This window comes from Pseudopodoces humilis, chromosome 5, assembly GCF_049639895.1.
Source record: "Pseudopodoces humilis isolate 2021_Gansu_Grassland_sample_001 chromosome 5, ASM4963989v1, whole genome shotgun sequence".
Taxonomy (NCBI): Eukaryota; Metazoa; Chordata; class Aves; order Passeriformes; family Paridae; genus Pseudopodoces; species Pseudopodoces humilis.
The window spans coordinates 26,040,533-26,063,789 of record NC_142204.1 but is presented as its reverse complement, the minus strand read 5'-3'; the positions used below and the strand labels follow the sequence as shown (position 1 = coordinate 26,063,789).

The following is a 23,257-nucleotide window of genomic DNA, read 5'->3' as shown; positions in this document are numbered from 1 at the left end:
CCTAAATGAAGCTGTTCCACCATCTGCAGGCGAGCACACTTTGGCATTAAACATTTTGCATGAAGGCCTATTTAATGGAGCACAAAGTGACTTATTAAATCCAAATTAAAGAACCAATTGACTATCAAAAAAAAATTAAATCTCTGGGTAGGTAATGGCTGTGTCAAACATTTGGATGTGCCCAAAACACATCAAAACTAACCTCACCGTTATACGATAAAACAGAAGCAGGCCACATAGGTTTGGGGAGTCTCTCAGATGACCAAAACTAACAGAAGGAGGTGGCTGACTGGTTCATCCTCTGTCCAGTTCCACCTTCTCTCCCTCCACTTCAGCAGTGCTGTCCTCTGCAGACATGCACATATTCCAAAACTTCATCAGTCCCATCACAGATCATTTCAATGGCCAGACTGCAGCTGCAGAGATTAGCCCAGAGAGCCATGCAGGACTAACTGTTCAGAGGTACAGCCAAAGTTTGCTGGGCACTTCCCTTCCCTGCATTTCTTCTCGTTATACCTTTCAGATCTCCCCAGCTTTCCCCTTCCCAGGATTTCAGCCCATTCAGCACACTCCCTCATTTAGATCAAGGCATCCATCCTCCCTTATTTTCATCACCAGGCTGGCCCCTCCTCAGCCCACCCAAGGCACCCAGTGATTAGAGTACGCCTTGATCTTTGCTGCCAGGTGAGGAACTCAAGCCGCCACAGTTTGCTCTAGGCTTGCCACAAGGCTAAGAATAAAGCCAGACAGAGAGCTCAGCCAGTCAAAAGGCAGAAAAAAAGTGGGGCAGAAAACAGATGTCTGCTTGACAGTTATGAAGAAAAAAAAGGCACAGTTCACATTTTAAGTGCAAGTTTTAAGTCTGCATTGAGAATACAGTTAAAGGCACATGTCTTTCTCTTCCACAGAGGATACTAACGGAATAATCCAATTACTGCTGCTGTCATCAGGCTAATTTCTTTCCTCAGAGGTCTGTCATGGGACAGAAATATTAAAACCTCCAAGCCTCATGCCATATTCCCCTTCAAAAGCTGACTGATAGGAGCATGAGACACTGAGCAAGGGCGTGTTCATGACCATGCCTCCTTTGCTGCTGCAGCGTGCAGCGCGTGTCTCAGAGCACACGTGTGTACGCTGGCCAAGTGTGGACAAATGTCCAGCCCCGAGAGCCAGCACTGCCCAGCGATGGGGACAGCACAGGGGTGAATGACAGGGAGACACCATGGGAGCACCCGGCAGCGGGGACAGCGAGCTGTGAGCGCGCGCACGGGTCACTGGTGCCAAAATCACAGCTCCCGAGATGCTCCGGCGCAGGGCTGTGTCCACCTTCTGTGTGCGTTTTTAGATTGTTTCCTTTAGGAAACAAGGCTCTTGCAAACATGGGGGGTGTGTGTTTGTGCATACGTGAGTCAGGCTTCCCAGCAACTCTTGAACCTGCTGGCCAATTTCCACCTGATTTGACAAAGGGGCAGAGGATTCAAGGAGAATTAAATTCTTACAGTGCTGTACAAAATACAGCCTGCAACTGCATGCAGTCCCAAAGCCTTTGTCTGACCCCACAGCAGTGTGTATGATTCACCCACTCACAATCACAGGCTCACTAGGCAATCAAATAGACTTCATCCTGACCTGGCAGCATGCCTGTAGTGGACAGCCCCTATACACAGAAGCCTCAGGCCACCACAGTACAGCTCTCTCATATACTGTGCCAGCCAGTGACTATGAAAGGCACAGTGGAAATTGGGAGAAAAACAATAGGAGACCTGGGGAGAATGGTCTTTTTGTAGGGAGGAGGTGTAGATATGTCCTGAAGAATTGAAGCTGCTGTGGGTAGACACACACTTAATTGGACTGGTCATCTTCTAGTTGATACAAGGCAGTAGGTGAAGAAATGAGACCCTTTCAATGCCCCTGGTCTTTACCACTGGGGGAAGGGTGAGTCCTGCCCTTCTGAAATATCTTCACCCAGCTTAAGTTCTCACCTCTGTGGACATTCCAGTGTCTACTATGGACTAAGCTCACATTACAGCCTTATTATATGATTCAGTTAAAGAGTCAATTAACTGTGAGATGTGAATCCGGTGAAAACAGGATTCATTCATTTGGGAGCTGACAAAACTACTTGTTCCATTGCCCTTCCACTCACTGTCTTCTTAACAAGCTGTTCCAATGTTAGGTCATAAAATTCATTTTTAAATGTGTCAAATAAGGGAAAGAAAGAAATAAAAGCATCTAGTGTGCATTGCAAAAGCAATGAGTGAGGGAGTCTGAGCATCCATTCAGAGATACAACATGAAAGACTCAACTTTCAGAAGATGGAGATGCCCAGCATTTTCTCAAATGTAGGCTGCCTTAACCTGTCTCATGTTGAATATTGAAAAAAAACCAAAAAAAACCTATATTCACTGTTCACACTTAAAACACTCTAGCCTACTTCTTTGATTGCCATCGCTTCCTGGGAGGTGGGCAGAGCCCATTCAGATACCAGGTGTCCTGCGCCTTGCAGCTTGGCAGGCAGCGCCGCGTGGAAAAGGCGCTCCACTCCACCAGCCTCGGTGCCACCTGTTCCCAACCCTCCTGCCGCCCACCCAGCCCTGCCATGTCGAGGAACAGTCTGAACCTGGCCCACAGCCCGGGCCATGAAGGAGCCCAAATGGAGCCAGGCAATTTGGAGACACGGAAAGCAGGCACTTCTGAGAGATGCTCTCCCCATACATAGTTATCTGACAAATACCCCGTTTTCCAGCAAAAGCCTCTTTCTTCACTTCCCAACTAGCTGTCTCCTTTGTTAAGAATTCACTGACCCCTCCTTTTTATCTACAGTGCTGTCAGAAAAGAATCCTTTTCATTACATTTCTCCTGAGCTCACGAGATGGTTTGTGGGGCTTTTTTCAACTGTCTCTGGTAGATAACTAAAAGGTATTGGTAACCATCTGCTCAGTGCATGCCCTGAAGGAAAGCATGTACTCTCCTTGCTCAAACTCCTTCCATACTGCACCAGAAAGAGGACATCCCATGTCCTATTCACAAGCCTTTGTGAACTGGAAGTGATGGAAACACTTCATTTCCAACGGCAGGAGTCTCAGCAAGAGGAAACCATCCCCTTCAGAGGGAAGCTCATTTACTTAAAGAGGGTCAGACCTACACATGGCCACCTGCAAGAAAACACTTCTGGCGATGGTGATTTTATATCACACTCTGATCCCATGCAGGGTGTGTGAACCCTACCTTCTGATCTGGCAGGCTTAAATAGAAGTTAAGAAAACAAAACCGTGCCAGATCTCTGACCTTTGATAAATGTGAAGAGCTGGTTAATGCAGCACACCAAATATTGAATCTTCAGCTTGAGTAGGTTTGTGTTGGAGGTAGCCTCTGTCAGCTGGGAGCCATGAGCCATCACTGCACGTCACTTCCTTGGGGGAAGCTATGCCCCAGCTGAGGTGACACCACACACTGCCCCTGCCCAAGCCCCTTAGAGATCAGCAGCCTCATCCCTTAGCCCAGGGGGAGTAACCAGCAACATGCAGGGCTGTAACAAATCATTCCCCAAGCTTTGCCTCCCCTTACCCACTCGTCCATGACATGGACGCTAGTCTGCATGTTCAGCTGTGGCAAGAGGATCAGCAGCTTGTCAAGCTGGTGATGTGGAGAACGGTATTAACTGAGTAATTAAATCATTTCTGTAATTACTCTCACACAGCTAAAAATAATGTAAGCCCACACGTTCTCTCTGGAAGCCACAATAGCAAGAGAAGAGAGAGTGAGGGAAGTTAAAAAGAAGAAATAATAACAATAACAATAATAATAATAATAATTTATACAGCACACTGCATTTTCAAAGCACAGTGCAAACAAGAATTAAGAAATGGTTAGAGTGACAGACAGGAGAGCGTGAAGGAAGGGAAGCAGAAGGGAGAAGATAGGAATGGGGGTAGGTATGGAGCAGGATTTGGGACCCAGCAGGGCTGGTGATTTGTTGTATGCTCAGCCCAGTCCCGTGGCAGGGCCATTGGCTCTTCACCGCACACCTCGGTACTGCTGCAGAAGCTGGCGGGGCAAGGACACAGCTCTGCCTCTGCAGAAAGCCAGTGAGCCGAAGCGGGAGCGAGGACAAAGCACTGCGCTGCAGGAGCTCACACATGGAGGAGCTGGCAGCTCCATCATGGAGCTGATCCCCTCCAGCACAGAGGCCTGACAATGATTGTGCTGGCCCCAAGCCAGGCAGCTGGTGGAGGCTGTGACAGCCTTTCCCCCTCCTCACAGGAACTTTTTCCCCTGCCCATGGGGCCTGGGACCCTGGAACAGGGCGTGCTGGCTCAAGGAGTGCACAGCCGAGCCAGCCCCAGGCACACCTTGGAAGACCCAATGGCCTTGCCCCAGGAGGGAACCCCAATGCCAGCATCCCAGTCACCCAGTCATTTCTGACTTCCTTTGTGGCTCGGGGCAGAATGGGAAGGGAATATTTCTGCCAAATTGCAGGGAAGCAGCACTCAAGGAAAACATTGCTGCCCAATCCCACTGTCCTGTGCCCTGCCCCGGCCCCAGTCTGGTCTTCTAAACTACACAGTTTCCACCTGACAGGTTTTCCACTCCCATTTCACATTCCTCATCCCATTTGCTCAGCAGTCCTGCTGTGCTCTCTGGCTCTTGCTCCTGCCACCAGCAAGGAAGCATAACCTGGGCAGGTTTCTCTTTCCCTATCTGCATTTTCCCATACACCATCTCCTGCTTCCTACCTTTCTCCAGTCCTCCTGCACATCTCCTTGTATCAGGATGTCTTCCCTATACTCACCCTCTCTACTGGCTCCTCAGAATAGCCTGCATGCCCCCCACCCCACCCACATTTCTGCCCAGATTCCCTGCTGCACAGCACATTCCTGCTGGCTGGATCCCACCAGCATCTCACAGGAGACCTCCAGCTCCAGCACAGCCTGTGCAGCCCCCAGGGCCAGGTGCAGATTTGAAGCACAGTCTGCAAGGACAAATTCACTCCAAGAGATGCGACAAACATCTAAAAAGACTCCAGGCACATCTGCAGTTTCTTACACATGTAACAAGGCCAAACTTTGAGCAGCCTATGAAGTGGCAGCAAAAGCACATCTCTGGTTACAAGTCCTTCCCTGCAAGACACCCCTGGCCTCAGACCTGTGTCCTTGCTCTGAGAACATGTGGTGGTCAGGCAGAACCTTTGGAGGAAAACGTGACAGCACTCACAATACAGATAATTCACATACCATTCTGTGCCACATTTTCACAGAGAAATGTTTTACTTTCCAAAGAGACAGCAAAATAAATCAACGAGCTTGAGGCATACACCTGGCATAGGGAACTTTGTTCAAATAGTCATAGTCTGGCAAAATTACAGGAAACCCCCAAGAGGATTTTATAATGGGGAATGCTGACCAAGCTTACAAGAGATGGTACTATCAGCCCTGCATAAAATGAGTTCTCCAGCATGATGCAGCTATTCAGCCAGCACCTCTAATGGGGGTTAAAGCTTCTCCTCCTGGAGTCCAGATTTTCATCTCAAGCATTGTATTTACTTCAGTTAGAAAAATCCAGTAATTGTTTCCTAGTAATTAGGTCACCTTTGCCTTTTGAAGAGCTCGAACTTTATAAAAACACTGTTACGGTTTTCTTGTAAAGGGCAAACTGCTGTAGACAGCAGTTGAGCAAGTGTTTTAAAGTCATGTTTTATAGCAGAGCTGCCGTGAGAACTCGGGTCTATTAGAACTGCTGGATTCTGTTGGCACCTTTTAGATCAGCTCTCCTCACTGCATGTATCTGCTTCTTTTACTTTTTTGCCTGCTCACCCTTAAACTCTCCACATCCTTCATTCCTGTCTTAGCCCTTCCTCTGAAACCTACATTTATTGTTATTATCAGGAACCTCACAGATACACAACTAAAAGCTATTGCCAAGCACAGAGAAAAATTGCTTCGGCAGAGTCTTTAAGATATTTTTTTCTCACTCTCATAACTTACTTTTTTTTTTTTCCCTTAATTTTCTCCCCATGATCGTAGGCTCAGGAGAAGTTTTTCTATCTGTCTTTCATCTTCTTTATCCTCTTTCTCCTCTGCTTCATCTGTACAACATACTCTCCAGCAACTTAGTTCAGCCCTGCTTGAAAACAGCTTAGAAGAAACATGGTTTCCATATTCTTCCCTAAAATGTCTGGAGTACTTCCTAAGAAAAGTCAGTGTCTGAGTCTTTTTCTTGATACATGCACACATCAATTAAAATTATAATTTAATGTATCATAATACATCATTTAATATATTTCCCTAACTTTATCCTGTCATTCCTACTTCTGCTTCTGGTGGCTACACTAAGCATTCCTTTTCTCTAATCTTAGTCTACCTCTATTCATTGAGTATATAAATCACACCCTGACTCATTGTTCAACCAATCTACAGTACACACATACAGCAATTTCACTCTTTCTTCGTATATCAGCTCTTCCAGACCATTAACAGAGTCACAGACTACAATTATGTCTTCTTCTTTACCCTGCTTTTTCCAGCCTCTGTAGATGTAATTCCCTTAGCTTCCTTCATAATCTATCCCCTCCAAACCTGGCTAATGAGGCAAATAAAAGGCAAAGAGAATAAGAGATTCCCTGGAAAGAATTGTTTCTCTCTGTCCTGCGGTTACTGGGGAATGACATGCGGATCTAAAGCAGCGGCATCGGGCAATTTCACACTCTGTGTTTCCAATTTCATTTTGAGGCCAGTTTAGGGTAGGGACAAATTTGAGTGTAATTAATTTAGATTTTGTGAGACAAGTTACTGCTTGGGGTTGTAATAAAGGACTGCCTGTCCAGATTGAAGAAACTAATCTCCTTGTCCGGCTGGGGATGGCACAAATTGATTTAAGACCTTCTTGCTGGGTTTTTTGTTTTGAAGAAGGGGATTGTGATAAAGATTATAAATAACTATTGGTCAGAGCTCATCAAGCTTCCAGATTTTCTTTAGGTAAGTGTGTAGAGATTTGGAGATGTACCTAAATATCATTAGTGTGAAAATCAAAGTTAGAAATCAATCAAGAGAGAATTTTTCACAGACGCCCAGGTCTCAGCTGGGTGGAAATCAACATTTTCCTCATGGAGACTTCAACAGTTCTATTTCCAGGTAGACAGTGGCAACATCACATTTAAGCAACAGTAGTGACAAGGTTAATTCACCTTTTCTTTACCTCAGGTGGGTTGCAGAAGTTGCGTGCAGAGCTAGGGAAGGAAAGGTCTTCTGTCCCTCAAAAGAAAACATCACTATAACAACAGAAGAAAACTAACACTCTGTACTCCTGGAGGAAAAATCCTATGACCCAAAACAAAACAGCTTATAAATAGCTGCAGAAGGCTGATGTAAAGGAATAAGACTTCACTTTTGCTTGACATTTGTTGCCTGAGACAACTTCTGCTAAAGGAAGGCACCCACACCTCTGTGTGGCCATCCTCTCCCTCAGCACTGCCCCTGCCCTGAAAAGCATCCCAGGGCACCTTAGCAGGGCATGAGTCTCACCAGGGTACCAGGTTTTCTCCTTCCCAATTCTGTGATACCCAAATTCAGGTAACACTTTCAAGCACCAGGTGTCCAAGGCTCAGGGAGTATAATATAAAGTGCATCCAGTATAAATTATTATGAGGGAAAAAGCGATAGGGATATTTCATGGAAAGTTACACTTCTGGAAGAATTTTGTTTTCTTTGTTTTTTTTTTTAAAGAGGCTTTTTTGTTGCTTTTAAGTGATAAACCAAAAAGAAAGGAATCAACTCCACATTTTTTTCCTGTGATTCTTGAAAACAATACCCCAGAAAAAGTGAAGGCCTTGAAATGAAGTTCCTCCCAAGAAATTTGGAGATGAATAAGAGGAAAGACATAAAAAGAAAAAAGATTATAAAAATAAATAAACAAAAATAAAAATTAAAAACCCAACAATAAAAAAACACAAAAAGTACTATTTCAATAGGATAATTAATAAAAGAAAGTATACATTTCCTTGAAAAGTCATATTTTCATTGGAATAATACTAATGAGAGTACTTGAGCTCTTGTTTACAAAATGAGAGTTCACATTTAAGAATTTAATGGCCCTGGGGAGAGTTTAAACCTCTTAATAGTTCATTTCCAGGTCTCCTAATATCTGAGGGTTTTTAAGTGCTGTAATTTATTTGTAAAGGAATAAAAATAGTTCTAGGGAAATTCTCAGGTGTTAAAACTACCAAAAATATGCTGCCCATATTCATTTTCTTTACATGAATAAAAGAAAATGTTATTTTGTATGGGTTGATTAGACACAGATGTAAACATAAATTACAGACCCACCTGGCTTTTTATTATGTGTGTATACAAGGGAAAAACAACACTGGCATACAATACTGGCTTTTATTGTCTATGTCTCTGTGACTTACCTTTTATTCTCCTTCCCCAACATTTGCAGCAGACTTGTAATTTGAGGATACATGACATTTAGTTTTTTATTTGTAAGCTACAGAGAGCTTTATTTTGGTAGCAAAAGGAAACAGAGTACCAAAAGCAAAAGAAGTGTATTAATCATGTCCTTAATAAAATTATTAAGAGCTTGGAGGGAAACTGTTTATTTCTTTTTACTTTTTAAAACCAAACTCATCTTTGCTAATCACTAGATTAGTTTAAGAAACATTTAAACTATTAATATCATCAAATGCAGTTTTACGGAAATGAAAACTCTTTGTGAAATTACATGAACTACATGTAAATTTGCTTTGGAGGAAAAAAGGGATAGAAATCTTTCAATGTATGCAGATCAAAATGTGCCCCTTTCCCCCTTGCAACGAGCATTTTGTTTGGAATTTATTTTACTTCAATTCATATAATCCATTCAAAGGGAACTTTAACTCTTTTTAATATTTTTTTTAACTGAATTTCCTTCACACAAGGGCTTGAAAAATTTCAGATGTCATCCCTAATGGAAATGAAACAGATTTACACCCAAAAAATGAGGTTTTCATTCCCTGTGCATCCCTATTACTTAACCTTTGAAAACCTGAGAGTGAAAGTGCTTTCCTTTTAATTACAGATGTTCTGCTTTTAGCAGCACTGTCCCAGTGTCTTTGACTTTGTCCTGGTTTCAGTGTGTATCTAGGTGCTCAGCTTATCCAACTAGTTTTGGCTTCCCTGTACCTGCAGCATCACTTTGCTGCACTCTGGCCAACACCTACTCTCCCTCCCTGGTGTTTACCCCCCGCACTGTCCAACTTCGGACTTGCTTTCCACCAAAATACCAAAGAAATTACTGCTGCAGCAGCATGGTGCAAACACAGAGGGACCACAGCAACCTTTGGCATTGAAGCAGAGAGACAACGTATCTTAGAAATTTTACAGAAAATAAAAATAAAGGGGAAATAGATTTATGAAGTGGGGATAAAAAGGAAGAGAAAACATTGTGGCTTTGATATAAATGGAAAAAAAGAGCAAGGTAGTGGAGGGAGTAAGAGAAAAGCCAGCTCCACGCTGTGTGGAAAAAAAGAAGGAGGATCTGGCCTAGAACAGATTTTAAATTTCAGGTTAGTTTTATGCAGCTTTTATACAAATTGTATTACAGGCACAGCCAAGTAATAGATCATTCTTTCCTACCGTTTTATTTCCATCAGCATGCTGATGCATACTGCGTGTATCCCTGTGTGGGCAAGCCCTGGAGAAAACAGCAAGGGATGCAGAGACACAGAAGACTGATTTTCACCCGGGAAAACATAACCATCCTCTTCTTCCAATACCTTTTTCCTCTTCTGCCTGTGCACCATTGTGTTACTAAAAAGCTGCTCAGGACAAGAAGCTCTGGCAAAATAACGTGACTGTAGAGAAGTAATGAGGAACAGTTCCGGTAAAAATGATGGCCAGTAGCTGTGCTAAAAGAGAACCTAAATAATTTTCTGCTCTTACCTTTTCTGCATTCATTATTTGTCTTTTTCTGTTTTGTTAAAACAAATAAATAGTCTATCATTACAAAATGAACCAATCAGCCAAATAGTGTGGTCATTTTTTAGGCAAGAAGCTAAATCTTTTCCAACACAGTAAGTTTTGTAAAGAAGAATAACAATTCGCCCTTCCGTTGAGATACCTATACATTCGTAAATGTTATTTCTTCTTTTTTTTTGTGGCTGCTCCTTTACCTCCTAGCTCTGGGCAGAACTGATTTTAGGTAATACAGAAAACTAACAAATAAAAGCCTAGTCCAGATTTCCATTTTCAGGTCTGCAACCCTAGATATTGCCTGGTGTGGTTATCTGAACTAAAGCTTGGTTTGAAGTCTTGACAAAGTCCTCACAGGTCTTTACTTTCACCATCAGTCTCCTAACACAGGGCATCCTCATACAATTTAATTTCTGCTTTCAAAACAACTGGGGAGAAACAAGAAGTTATTTTAAATGCTGGAAATCCAGCAGATATGCTCTCTGGTCAAAAGTGCATTGCACTCCTCTAGACAATACAAACTAATGCTTAAAATCAGGAAACACAAAGCTGCTCAAAGTCAGGTCATTGCATCAAAATCAGGCAAACCGAAGGGACCAGCAAGCTTCCACAAGCAAAGGTTTTGGACCACAGGAACCTAACACTAGTGGTGGTGCACATTCCTCTTCTCTCCATTTCATCTATTTCGGGTTAAACACAGATCACCAGTGTTCAATGCTATTTCCTTTCTAACCACAGGTCCTGGTGAGATGATGCTATTGCCCCAGTCCTTTTCAAAGAATCAACACCAAAATAAGGTGCTTTGTTAGAGGGCTGAAATAGTGTGAGCACTGTTCTACCCTGTCCCAGAGCTACAGCCTTGCTCCTCTGGGAGGAACTAATATGGGCTCTGTTGGACTCACTTAGCCATCACTCCCAGGCCACCCAGCCCCAACAGAAGGACTGCTACACTTTGGAGTCACTGCTGGCATGCTTATCAAACTCAAGGGACTGAACTGGCTGTGACAGAACTCTCGCTCGGCAAAGAAGCCTCTCCAGAGCTCGAGTGAGGCACATCACGTGTCTCCGCTTCACCGTTTTCCTGGAACTAAACCCAGATCACAGTGTGCACACAGATCATCTGGTCACATTCTTCTTATGCCAGATTAGTCAGAAATTTAATGTAACACTCTGTAACAGGTAAGCAGGTGGAATTAGAGACACAATCGCCAAGGAGTAAAAACAGCAAAAACATTCAAATTCCTGTATACTTATTTTTCAGAGGAAAAAGGCAAAACACATGGAAAACAAACTATATAAACATTATTTACAAAGTCTAATCAAATACAATATTAAAAACTATGAATTTGAACAAAATGAGGAAAAACAGATGTTATTACTTTCAGCAACATACCTCCACCTGCTATGTCACACCTAGGGCAGGATTCATGGCATTTAACTTGAGGCATCATGAACACATTGAGGTACAGCCTTCTTCAGTAATCAGTGGGGAGACACAGGACTGTCCTATGAGTACCCTGAATTGGGTGGGGTGAATTGTCCTCAGGTGGTGCCTCCATTACCACTTATGCCCAGACCTCCAGCTGGTGGGTAGCAAACTTCTAGATGAATATTAACTGAGATAAAGCCAGCTTACAGTGCACATTATACAATATTTCTGTCTTTATATACAGGACAAAAGAAAATTCGGGCTTGAAATCCTAATTTTTTTTTCTCTTTGCCTGCCCTTTTGTGTCTCAATTTACCAGTTGCATGGTACATTAGAAAGCCCTTTTTACACATGACCCACATTTCCTAACAGAACACTTACTAAACCCTCACTGAAGGTGAAACAGAATTTTGCATGCTACTCCAGAAAAGGTGGTTTGACGGGAGTTTTTTTGCATTAAACTGCAGTGAAGAGGGGCTTATCTGTCACACCAAGGCATTAGTGGTTTCTAGCATTCCTTAGGCTTCCATTGGCACTACTGATCACAAATACATGGGCAGCATAATGAAGCTGTAAGTGCAGATCTGAACCTGTGAAATTCTGAGCAAGTTCAATCACAGCTGACTGCTGTGGGCGTTGAGGGGATGCTGAAAGAAGCAATCCATGCTTGCAGGATCAAACCTCAGCCACACAACTCATCTGCAAAGAATATGACTAAGAGTCACTAAAAGCAAAGCCTCTGTCAAGGCCCACTATGGAAAATACATTGCTTAAGGATTTACCAGGCTAACTTCAGTATTTTTAGTAGAATTTCTGTGCATTACCATATTTTAATTCAATTCATCAGATAAATATTATCCATTAAAGATTACACACCTGTGGATCAGAAGTTGTAAAGGTCAGCCTTTTCAAATTACTTGTCAAAGAAACCTAGGCCTTTCTTAAAACTGCAGATCTTTGTGCATAACCCGCAAACCTCCTGTCTGCAAAACTACCAGAAAAAAAAAAAAAAATGGAGACAGAAGTCTCCATTCATAAAGCTTCCACCTTTGAGCTCCCTGTGGGCTGCCTGCCTGGCAGAACACTCTTTAGAAGCAAGCCAGTGGGGTACACAGGGCAGTGGCAGGAGATGCTGCCTTCCCAAGGAGAGACTAGGGACAGGTAGAAAGAAAAACCTTTTCAAAGTTCAATAGGCCAAATTTCTCTTTGAATTACAGCAGCGTAAATCTGATCTAATCCTGCCAAAGGCAATGGGGTTGTGCTGGATTTACACTGCAGGAATCTGAAATCAGAATTTGGCCTGCCATGTTCAAAGTCACAAGGACCTTTTCCCGGTGCTTAGGAGGTCTTGTCTCAGTAACTCTTACACTTGTTCAAAGATGTAAGATGTCGCCCCAAGTGTGAAATGCAGCACTTGAGCATTGCTTCCAACCCTTTTTTGGCCAGACATAGATAACCATGCAACACAGCAGGCAGGAGAGCATCAGGATGCAGCACTGCTGCCTGCCTGGCCTCCAAGACAGAGAAGCTTCACTGTGGGTGGAAGGGGCAGTGCAACTTCAGCACATGTGCAACCATTCAAGGAGTGAGAGAAAAAAAGCCCGTGATTATTCAGTGACAATTTCAGTTCAAAGGCCAATACAAGAAAATAACACCACATACTAACTGTGTGTTATTTGGCAACTGAACAGTTGGTCAAAGAGTGAGAAAATAATTTGTTAGCACCTTCAATAGCCTGCACTGGATTATTTACTTGCAAGGTAAATAAAACAGAATGTGGCTGGATTTCTCATCTCACTAGATCTCTTCCTGAGGAAAAGTTGCCATAGTGGCCAGGTCAATTCTCACCCTTCATTCAGTTAGGCCTGATTCTGCCTAGTTAAATATCTCAGACTCACTTAAAAGCCATCTGTAAAAGAAAAAGGCTGTCAGCTTGTGCCCTTATTTACTTCTTTAGGATGCACAAAGAATAATCAAGAGGGTCTTCTCAATAAAAGCCTTGGCTTTGTCTGGCTTCAAGCCTGCAGGGAAAGGGACAGCCAGCTTCTCTCACATGCTCTCACTGGCTAAGAGTAGCCCATCTACAGAGGCCACTGTTAGCCACACTATCATTCAGCTGTGAATTGCTGCATGTCCTGCTCCTGAAAGGTGGAAGACTTGTATCAGGTCCACCTGCACCCCATGGAGGCTCTACTAAGAGTTATTAGCTGGCCAAAGATGCTACTCCCTCTCTGCATCTTGCACTGTTCAAAAGCAGTAGCAGGATGGCTTGTTTGTGTAGTAATTGAAAGACTGGCTAGGGCCTAGGAAAACAACAAAATGTCTGTGACATGAAGGAATAAAATAGTGCAGTGGAAAAAAGAAAGATTTAGCTGGACTGGTTCAGACTGGTTAGTCACTTTAGCTAACACCTATTTAACTTCAGGAGCTAATGAACACTTTATAGAGAGGATGGCTTTATTAAAGATTCAATTATATTCCAATTAAGATGTAAGACCTGTATTAAGCATCCCTGAAAATAACACAATGTCCTCCAGCTACACGCAGGAAAAAAACCCAGGCTATGATCCCTGGCTCTGCTAAGGTAAAACACAGGCAAAAACAAAACCTTAAAAAAAAAAATTACAATTGTCAGGGGCTCTTTACCCTTCTTAAGGAAGAAGAAAAGGGCTGATTCTTTTGTGGGTCTCTTCTACCTGCTTCATTCCCTCCTCAGTTTTCCTCTGTTGCAGGTAATTCCACATGATTAATAGGCTCTTCCCAGTAGTGCTACACACAGTTAGCTCTTTTAATCTGTCTTTGAATCTGAAGCTGTCTAATCCCCCAAGCCTTCGGGCCCATGAGACACCACCTGAGGATCACAGAGTAAGATACTTCTCTTTGTTTTAAGTTTCGATCCACAGGTCTGCAATAGAAGGAAGCTCATTTAAATTTACCTTATCTGCCATGATCATAGAGGAGCCTCCATGGATGCCCAGGATGGGAGTGAGGGTCTGGGCAGAGATGAAGTCCAGGATCTGGGCAATGGCTTCCTGGTCCGTGTCATCAGCAAATACCACCCCCTGAATCTTCCGGTCAGACATGAGGTCACAGATGCGGGTGATGATGCTCTTGGGATCTGTCTCATTCATGGCCACCAGCTCCACCCGAGGCACCACTGAGAGGTGGTGGAAGTCATCTTTCTCGTGGGCATCTTTGATGGCCACTTCGTCTGAGGTCCCCACCAGGATGACCGCAATGCCAATGCTCGGGTGGCTTTTCTGGGCATGGGCCCCGCTCCCTGTTGTTGCGAGGACTGCCAGCACCAGCCAAAACCTTGGAGAGTAGCACTCCACCCTGGGCCTCATCTTCGGCTCTTACACTCCCTGAGAGAGAAAGAAAAAAGGGGGAAAGTAAAACAAAGTGATTAATTGGCAAGTCAGTCATGCACTCAGCCTTCAAGGCAGATCCACTGATTTTGCTCAGCCACTAGCTCTCCTCCCAACAATCCTTCTAGTCTAATGCCTAATTCTTTGGCTACATTAAGGGCTCTGTTAAAGTTGGGGGCGGGGGTCAGACCAGTCCAGCCCCTACTTCAGAGTCTGGCATCACTTAAGAGAACAGCTGTCAGCAGAAGATTGGATCATGTCATCTCTCAGGTCCTGTGTCACTCTGAAACCCAAGTCAAAAGTGATAGAGGATTGTCCTTTGACAGCTGATCAGCTGTCTTTGTGAAATTAATCACATATGTCAAGCCCATGTCTGAGTGTTCACCCTCAACACAAAGGAATAACTGGTGCTTGTGATCAGTTTGGACTTGTGCTGGAGGTATAGGCAGGGAGACTGAGGAGACCAGGCAGATAAGGACTCCCTTTTCCTTTCTCTAGTCCCTCCAGAAGAAAGTGAGGACAAATGAGCAAGGTCACTGGTTGTATACATGTGTGTATCCACTGCATATACCACCAGGACACACACAGCTCCAGTTTATAGTACAGCCAGCCATATGCTTCCCACCAATACAGGATTCTATTTTTTTTTTAATTGTTTTTTTAAAGCCAGGAATACAAAATTTCCCAGTGGTCATGGCCAAAACTGGATCAGGATCCCCCAAGTCCACATGACAGCTGTGTTTGCACAGAAGTAGAAATGCCAACAGATCTTACAATGGTCCACCCTCAGCTACTACAGCCAGGCATGTTACATCAATCTTCTCCCTGAGCAGGTCCATTTTACTTTGTAGTCGCAACAGCAGAAATTAAAAAACCTGATGAGGTCATCTCTCTAGCCCCTGCCTGAGTGGGACAGTTCCCTGCGGGACTGTTCCTCACTTGTTCTTTATTCAGTTGGGCTTTAATAATAGTTCAAATTTCCACAGCACTTTTCATCCACAAGGCACTCTACAGACACTAATGAACTAATTCTTACAGCACCCATGCAGTGTAAATATCAGACAACAGAGCAGCATCCCCCCCATCTGCCCACCACACTGCTTGGTGTGCCCACCCAGGGCCACACTGATGTCCCAAGGAGATTTCAGGCATTTCAAACTAAAGACGACTTTCCCTGAACACAAGAGGTCCTGCACAGCTATTCACACCCATAATTCTGTTCTTCAGCAACCAGGCACACTTGAAATAAATACACCAGCCCTGCACTTCTTCGTGCTACACCTCTGGTCTTGCGTGTCCAAGAATGGAGCCCTCCCATACTGTTCATTGCTACACATGCCTCTATCAAATTAGCAGAAAGCCACAGCAGCAGGGACAATGCTGGCAAAACTCTGTGGAAGCAGGAAATCAAAAACAACCCTAGCTGACACCAGCCACCCACAAGAAAAAGGCTCAAGAGGCCCCATCTTGCCCTGCCCAGGAGAACACACAGGCTCAACACCTGCTCCCTCATTGCCATGCTAAGCAGAGAGGATGTATCCTGCATTGAGATTACTAGATAAATAAGCAGATAATAAAATAGATAATAAATATGCACCGGAGATACCAAATCCACTTAAGAAGCTGAAGGGGACTGCGGGTGTGAAGCACCAATCGATTCTAAACTCTCTGAAGGATTCACTTTCTGAGAGATGCTCACAAGGAGAACCTAGAGACTTTGAGAGTTTGGCAAAATGAACAGTTAACTTCATTCCAGTATGACTGTTATCCTCCAATTACGAGTCACTAAATTAGATTCCTTCACAGTGAAATGCAGTCCCCATTTCTGCAATGCTTTATTAACTTTAATGCACTCTATACACTCTCTGTCTCTCACTCTCTTGCTCACTCACTTAAATGCTATATTTGTTCTCTTAAAATGTGTCTCCTGCGGTCCCTCCGCATTGGCTCATACAGTATATTACGCTTGGTTAGGCAATGGCTAGTTGTGATGCCCAGGGAGGAGAGTGTAGGTTTTTCCCAGCCCCTTTCCCACCAGGAGCAATTTACAGGGCCTTCCAACCCAGGGCTCAGATAGCATTCAAGCAGGAGCTATACAGGCAATCATGGCAGCTGTCAGCCTTCACGCCCAAGCACATGCTTCTCCCAGTGGGAAAAATGGCAGCCAAGAAACCCATTCTCTACTCCTCACCTGCATCAAAGCAAATAAATCTCTAGCATCTACTTCCAAGCAGAAGACAGCCCAGATCCTGAAGAACACATAGGTGCCAATCTGCTGGGTGTCTGTGCCCCACTTGTGCAGATTTTTCCATTCAATACAAGATGGAGTTATCTGCACAGTGCCAGATCCTCAGGCTTTGGCCAGATATGCAGGGAGTAGCCAGGGCTAGGAAGAAGTTAATTCAAAGAGGATGTTGTCTGTGGCTCAGTAGCCAACTTGCCATCTCCAGTTTGGATCCTCAGCCATAAGCCCTCTCTGGATCAGGCAGAGCAATGCTTAGGTAGCCTGTGTCGCACCAGCCAAGACATCTCTGTCTCACACATAACACATCTGTCATGCTCACAATGTCTTCCAGGTGCTCCATGGGCAGTCTGTGTGCCAGACAGGGAATAGCAGGTACCGGGTCCAGGCTGGGCTCCCTCATAGGATGGGAGCTGGGGATGTGATAAGGCAGGAGAACATCAATAAATCACAACCAACCCAGAGCTGAGTGTGGTTCTCACCATTCAGCTCCCACAAGGTACCACAGGGGTGAGCTGCTCAAAGACTACATCAGGGATGCCCCTAGTGTTACAATCCCTTCCCTCTTTGGGGCTGACTTGTACTCACATCAGTAGCCACTCTTCACAGATCAGCTCACATGCGTGTGCTGGCTGTTAGAGAAAGGGACAGACATCCCAACACCAACCTCACCTCACGTTCCTCTGCTGGTCTGGCTCACTGCAGGCCCCTTTTCAATGTGTGCTAATAGAGACAAAGCAGACATGAACCACCACAGACTTACTATCAGATTAAGGGGACCCCAGAACTACTGTGAAAATGTGTTTCTGCATACAGAGCAACAAGTTTTGTCCATAATTTCTGCAGTGCTCAAGTGCAAATATTCAAGGTACTCAATCAAGAAAGCACTGGAACCTCCTTCTAAGTTTATTCCTGTTTCCAGTGAAAAAGGGGGATGAAGAAATTCACACACTAAGAAATTCATAAGCACCTGACAAGGCTACAGCTGTAAAACAGGGCATTTGCCCTTTGTAAATTTCAAGGAATTTTAATAATTTTACAGGATAATTTTACCAGTCAAGAATTATTATAAAAACATGCAAGTACATTTTATTACCAAATATTTTACATGAGAAGGATCTTCCTTTAGAGGTGGTGTGGGGCAACACAGTGAAGTATTTTCTGTGATTACGGAACTCCAAAACAATTTAGTAAATCCCAAACTCCAGACTGGTATGTAAAATCCTTTACCCATTACTGCACACTATATTGTCTCTGACTCCCTAGAAAACAATATATGGTAGGGCCACTAGATGCAGTGGTTTTATAGACATATCTATATTTAGGTATAAACATGCCAGTAAAATCATTATACCTCTATAATCTTATTTTACCTACCAATAAAATATATCCACCATTGTAGAGGAATGCAGCGTGTACTTACTGCAGAGCAATGTTACACAATCACTTTCAAAATGGGAAGTGAAAGCTAACTTCTCCAACTGAAAATGCAAGAGGAATGTAGGTAGTCAGACAGTAATTATTCCAATTGGAATTTAGCCAGGACCAAAGGTTAGATTGCTTAAAAATATCATGAGAACCTTACTTGACACTGCACTCTTACATGGATCAGACCTAAAATAAGTATTAATAGAAAATTATTAGGCTGCACAGGCAAAATACAGCTCAGCATTAAGAGATATTTCTGGATGATATTTCAAAATACAGAAAGTACACAAATAGGTCACTGTGCATTCAACCAGGCTAAGTGTAAACAGACTACTACTCCAGCAGTGTACAGCAAAGCCAGGCCATCTTCAGATCAGGTAAAGAAGCTGAGGCAGAACAGGGGCTGGTCACAGGTTTTCAGGTGTAGTTCTGTTGTGTGCTGCACACCTCCTCCTGCTGCAATTGTGCTTTCCAGGCAGCCTTGCAAATACCTTCTAGGAAGGGTGTCTGCAGGCTCCCCAAACCCAATCTGCAAGCTCAAGACTGCATGAGGAAAGGAAGTCATGTAATGCTGCAGTTCCAGACAAAAAGTTGTCTTGAAGGCAGCTTTCCTAATTAAGAGGAAGACAATGCTTGGGACAGGAGGCTGAACAATGCCCCTAGCCACCATCAAAGGGAACTTCACAGGGATGAAAAGCCTACCTCCAGCCTCCCCAACCTATGCTTCACTGAAAGGCCACAAGGAAGTTCCTATCCCAGTAGTTTTTGGGCTCTGTTCACTGAGAGCTCTGATGCTCTAAGCACTGCCTAGACTTCAAGGCACAGAATCTGAATCCAACAGCTAATTTTTTTATCTGTACCAACTGCAATGCTAATTCCCAACCCTACTCTCATCACCAGCCCAGTTCCAGGCCTCATCACTATCACCACCCTCAGTCCCATTACTACCTAAACACAGATGTCCTGCCAGACCCAGTGTGAGACATCAGCATTATCCTTTGGCATTTGCTCACCTTAGACTGCATCTTAATTCACACTGCTTTCATTCCTCTGACAGTTCAAGCAGTACCAGACAATGAACCCAAAAGCAATCCTTACTTTTCAGGATCTAGTTGGAGGTAGGAAGAAATCCATCCCACCTGTGAAATACTTTACAAACATCAAAGGTGCTTTGGGCCTAGTATTCAACACACCACCAGAGAACAAGTGCACTAGAAGAAGCTGTAGGGAAGTCAGCATTGCACTTGATGGCTACTGGGCTGTCACACAAGGAAACACAAGTATATCCAGATCAAAGGATAAAACTATTCCCATATTTACCAATGACAGGAGACTGACATTTTGATCTTTTTGTCTACTACCTACCTGCCTTATGGGAGGCAGGACAGACTGGAACCTCATCAACTGTTACTCCTAAGAGCTGGGGTTTAAAGCTATAAATTACACCACAATTTATACCTACAAGTTTTTCCATCTCTGATTTTTGGAGACACAGTTTCAGCTTAGGACATCCTCCCAATGTCATGGTTACTCTGCAATGTAGACATGCTGCATCTTCTATACCACTGAAGGGGCATTCCTCTTCTTCTAACATTGCTGTAACTATTAGCCTAGGCTAATAACCTTCAGCCCAGGCTATTTGTACATTGACAGCTCTTGTGCTGTTATTTCCCATATTACTGCTTACCACGTAGGTGACATAAGTGCTCATAAATCTTCTTCTGGCTCACAGCCCTGTTGTTCCAGGAATTTTGTCAACAGACACAAAGAAGAGGAGGATGGATCTAGGGCACGATAGATGCATCTTGAAAGCACCTGCACACTTCAGGTGCTGATAAACAGAATGAATGATGCTGCAGGAAAATCTCCATATTCAGAGAAGAAAGATGGCAGAGACTAGAGACAATTGAAAGTGCCATACACAGTGAATGGAAAAATGTCAATGCAACAATCCAGTGCCTGGACCAAAAAGGTTTATTATGGTGACCCTGAGTAAACAGCCCTCCAAGAGCATTTCAGTACTTTCAGATGAAAACTGATATGGTTTAGTTTATTTTAACTAGCTTTGGACATCATTTATCATTCTGAGCTATAACAGGGTACAGTATGCTCCTACAACAGTGGCAGAAACATTACTCCAAGGTCTTTTGGACAGGTCTTCTTTCTATTCTTCACAATCACTCCCTCTCCAATATGTACCTTTGTCCATGCCTGTAACATCCCACAGATCCATTTCTATCTAATCTACAAAATGTTTCCAATTTTCCCTTATTTCTCCCAAGTCAGTCTTGTTCTTTTGGGGAATGTTATCACATACCCCCAGCCAAAGCATTCAAAGCCCTTGGAGTTCCCTCATTATCTCACTGTTAGCTCTCTTTCCATAGACACTGTGTGGAAAATAGCACATATGTTTACTTCTATTCTCTATTTTCTTCAGAGCTGTTTTTTCTTTATTAAGCCAGGTACAAACTCCTCCCTGAATAGGTCAGTGTCAGATACATCAGAGGGTAGTTTGCCTCTGTCTACCCAACAGGTGTATGTAAGAATAAGGTGAAAAAGTGCTTCCCATTCTCTGCCCCATGCAAAGAAAAAGAGCAATTCCCTCCCTGCACTTAAGGCAGTACAAAAAAATGCTTTGATCATCAATTAGACCCATATCATTCCAAACAGATGAAGAACTATGTCTCATTATTTTAAGCTTGCCCAAGGGTAAGTTCCCAGTGTCCTTCCCACTTCCTCCTACCCACATATTTTACGTATCACGGGTGATAGCTTATACAGCCACAGTCTGCAACCTTCTGTTGAGACCAACACCAAATGATTCATAGAAATCAAAAATTAAAATCCTCTGCTTGATAGTCTTGCCCTTCCCCCAGTCACTTTAGGATTACTGTCTACAGCACACTACCTGCTCTGAAACAACTCAAACAACAAGATTACCACTATTAGGAGATGGCTCACATTTTGAAACTTATCCCTAAACTCAGCCTAAATTTTCCCTTTGCTCAGCTATCCTGTAACTTTAGTATTATCTCCTTCATTTAGCCTAAACCATTTCTCCCTCTCAACTCACCGTTTCCACCGTGAAAGTGCTTGTAGGTGGTTATCTGATCACCCCTTGAGACTTGTCTCTGATGCAGCAAAAGTTCAGCTGTGTTTATTGCTCCTCATAATTCGAGTCCCCTTGGATCCTCATCAGGATGAGCGAGGGAGAATGAAGGAAATGGCTGGGAGAGGGAGCAAAGGAGCGGGTCTGACCTGCTTACCCAGACTGGCACACACGTGCAGAGCTGCGGGACTCAGCGTCACACACACAAAAGCCATTAAGAGAGACAGCAGGTCAGTCTGGCATTGCCCAGTGCCAACTTCTAAATGCCAGAGCAGAGAGGCTTGGCACAGCCACCGCTCTCTGCAAGCCTGGCTTGCAGAGCCAGGCAAGAGCCACTATTCCCCTGCCAGGATCTCACCCTTCCCCCAGCATCCCACTTAGAGAAGTTTAGAGGGTTGAGACAGGTCCTCTCTGCCAGAGACTGAAATATCCTCACCACCTGGAGGGTTCAGTTGCCACAGCTGTCATTCCATGCATGTGTATGCTCCGCTTGAAACAAGGGATTTCAAAGCTTACGAGGCATACACCATTTCCCACTTGCAACTGTTGTCTGCCCCACCTCAGAAATAAATCTCAGCTCAGAGCGACACCATCCAAATAAGGGGACATGCTGCTACATGCAGGGCCCCTCCACAGGATTTCAGTATGGTTGAAAGCAGCTTTGCCTCCTGAAGCACAAGACTCAGTTTAAACAGGCAGCAGAATGCTGCAGCAACACCAAGTTTGCCTCCTAAATAGAACTGAAGCCCTTTGAAAATCTATTAGACAATCCCTTCCTTCCTTTCTTAATTCTCCACTTCCAGTTTTCACTTCCAAGCAGGAATTGACAGCACATCAGTAACATGAGGATATTAAAGACCACAATTGCCAAAAGCTAGGGATTTAAATACCTCCGATCCATTCATAACCATGGAAAATGCACATTTAACTTCACTTGGATAGTTTGGAAAAGCACATCCTTGGCATTTCTCATTATTTGATGTATTAATTTGAGGTTTTCTACTCAACTTAAATCAACTATGCATTTTGTGCATTGACAGATTGATAAAATTAATTTCAAAATTTAAAAAAACAAAGAGAATTTTAATTTCTAAGGGTGGAAGGACTTTCCCATTTTCCAGGCTCTCTCATGCACCTCACTCAGTACCTGCTCATTCCCTGTATCATCTCCTTAAATGGAAAACACAGGGCAGGTAAACAGAGTCTGCAGTGGCTCTTGAAGGCAGCTGCCAAATTCCACACCAGTGCCAAGATCATTGATTACTCCAAGTCTTACATCAAAAGACAGTGTTAAATTATTTGGATGCCAGATGTAAACAGTGTAAAAGCTGATTCAGAATCATTTTTTAAAAATACCATAAGCATGAAAGAACGTATTTCATTTTTTAGGCCAAAATTGAGTGATGCCCTCTTCTACAAGTCTGAGAATTCTAGAAAGGGCACCAGAGCCAGAGGGAGATAGCCTCAAACTACACTTGCACTTTGGACACAGTCATCCTGTTTGCTGTCTATCTTTTCATATATAATGTATGACACAGGATACAGTTTTAAAACCAAAAGCTGCTCATCCCTTAAGATATCTTTGTGGGTGCACATTTCAGTTTTGGAACCCACACAGCAGGGACAAAGTAGGAGAAAATATGCACCGCCACTGCTCATGATGGCACTGCTACAGCAAACCTGAAGCAGCCCTAAAGCAGAGTGCCACGGCTCACCAGGCCTGATCAGACTCTT

General features: G+C 43.7%; 1 protein-coding gene across 1 annotated transcript in view; it reads right to left on the bottom strand.

Moving 5' to 3' along the window:
• The window catches only part of GRIN2B (glutamate ionotropic receptor NMDA type subunit 2B), a 206,069-nt gene that overhangs the window by 155,657 nt on the left and 27,155 nt on the right, over positions 1-23,257 (bottom strand). Inside the window, exon 2 of the mRNA XM_005527703.2 lies at positions 14,313-14,741. Within this exon, the coding sequence (XP_005527760.1) occupies positions 14,313-14,723 (411 nt within the window). The 5' untranslated portion in view covers positions 14,724-14,741. The remainder of the gene's footprint in view (positions 1-14,312; positions 14,742-23,257) is intronic.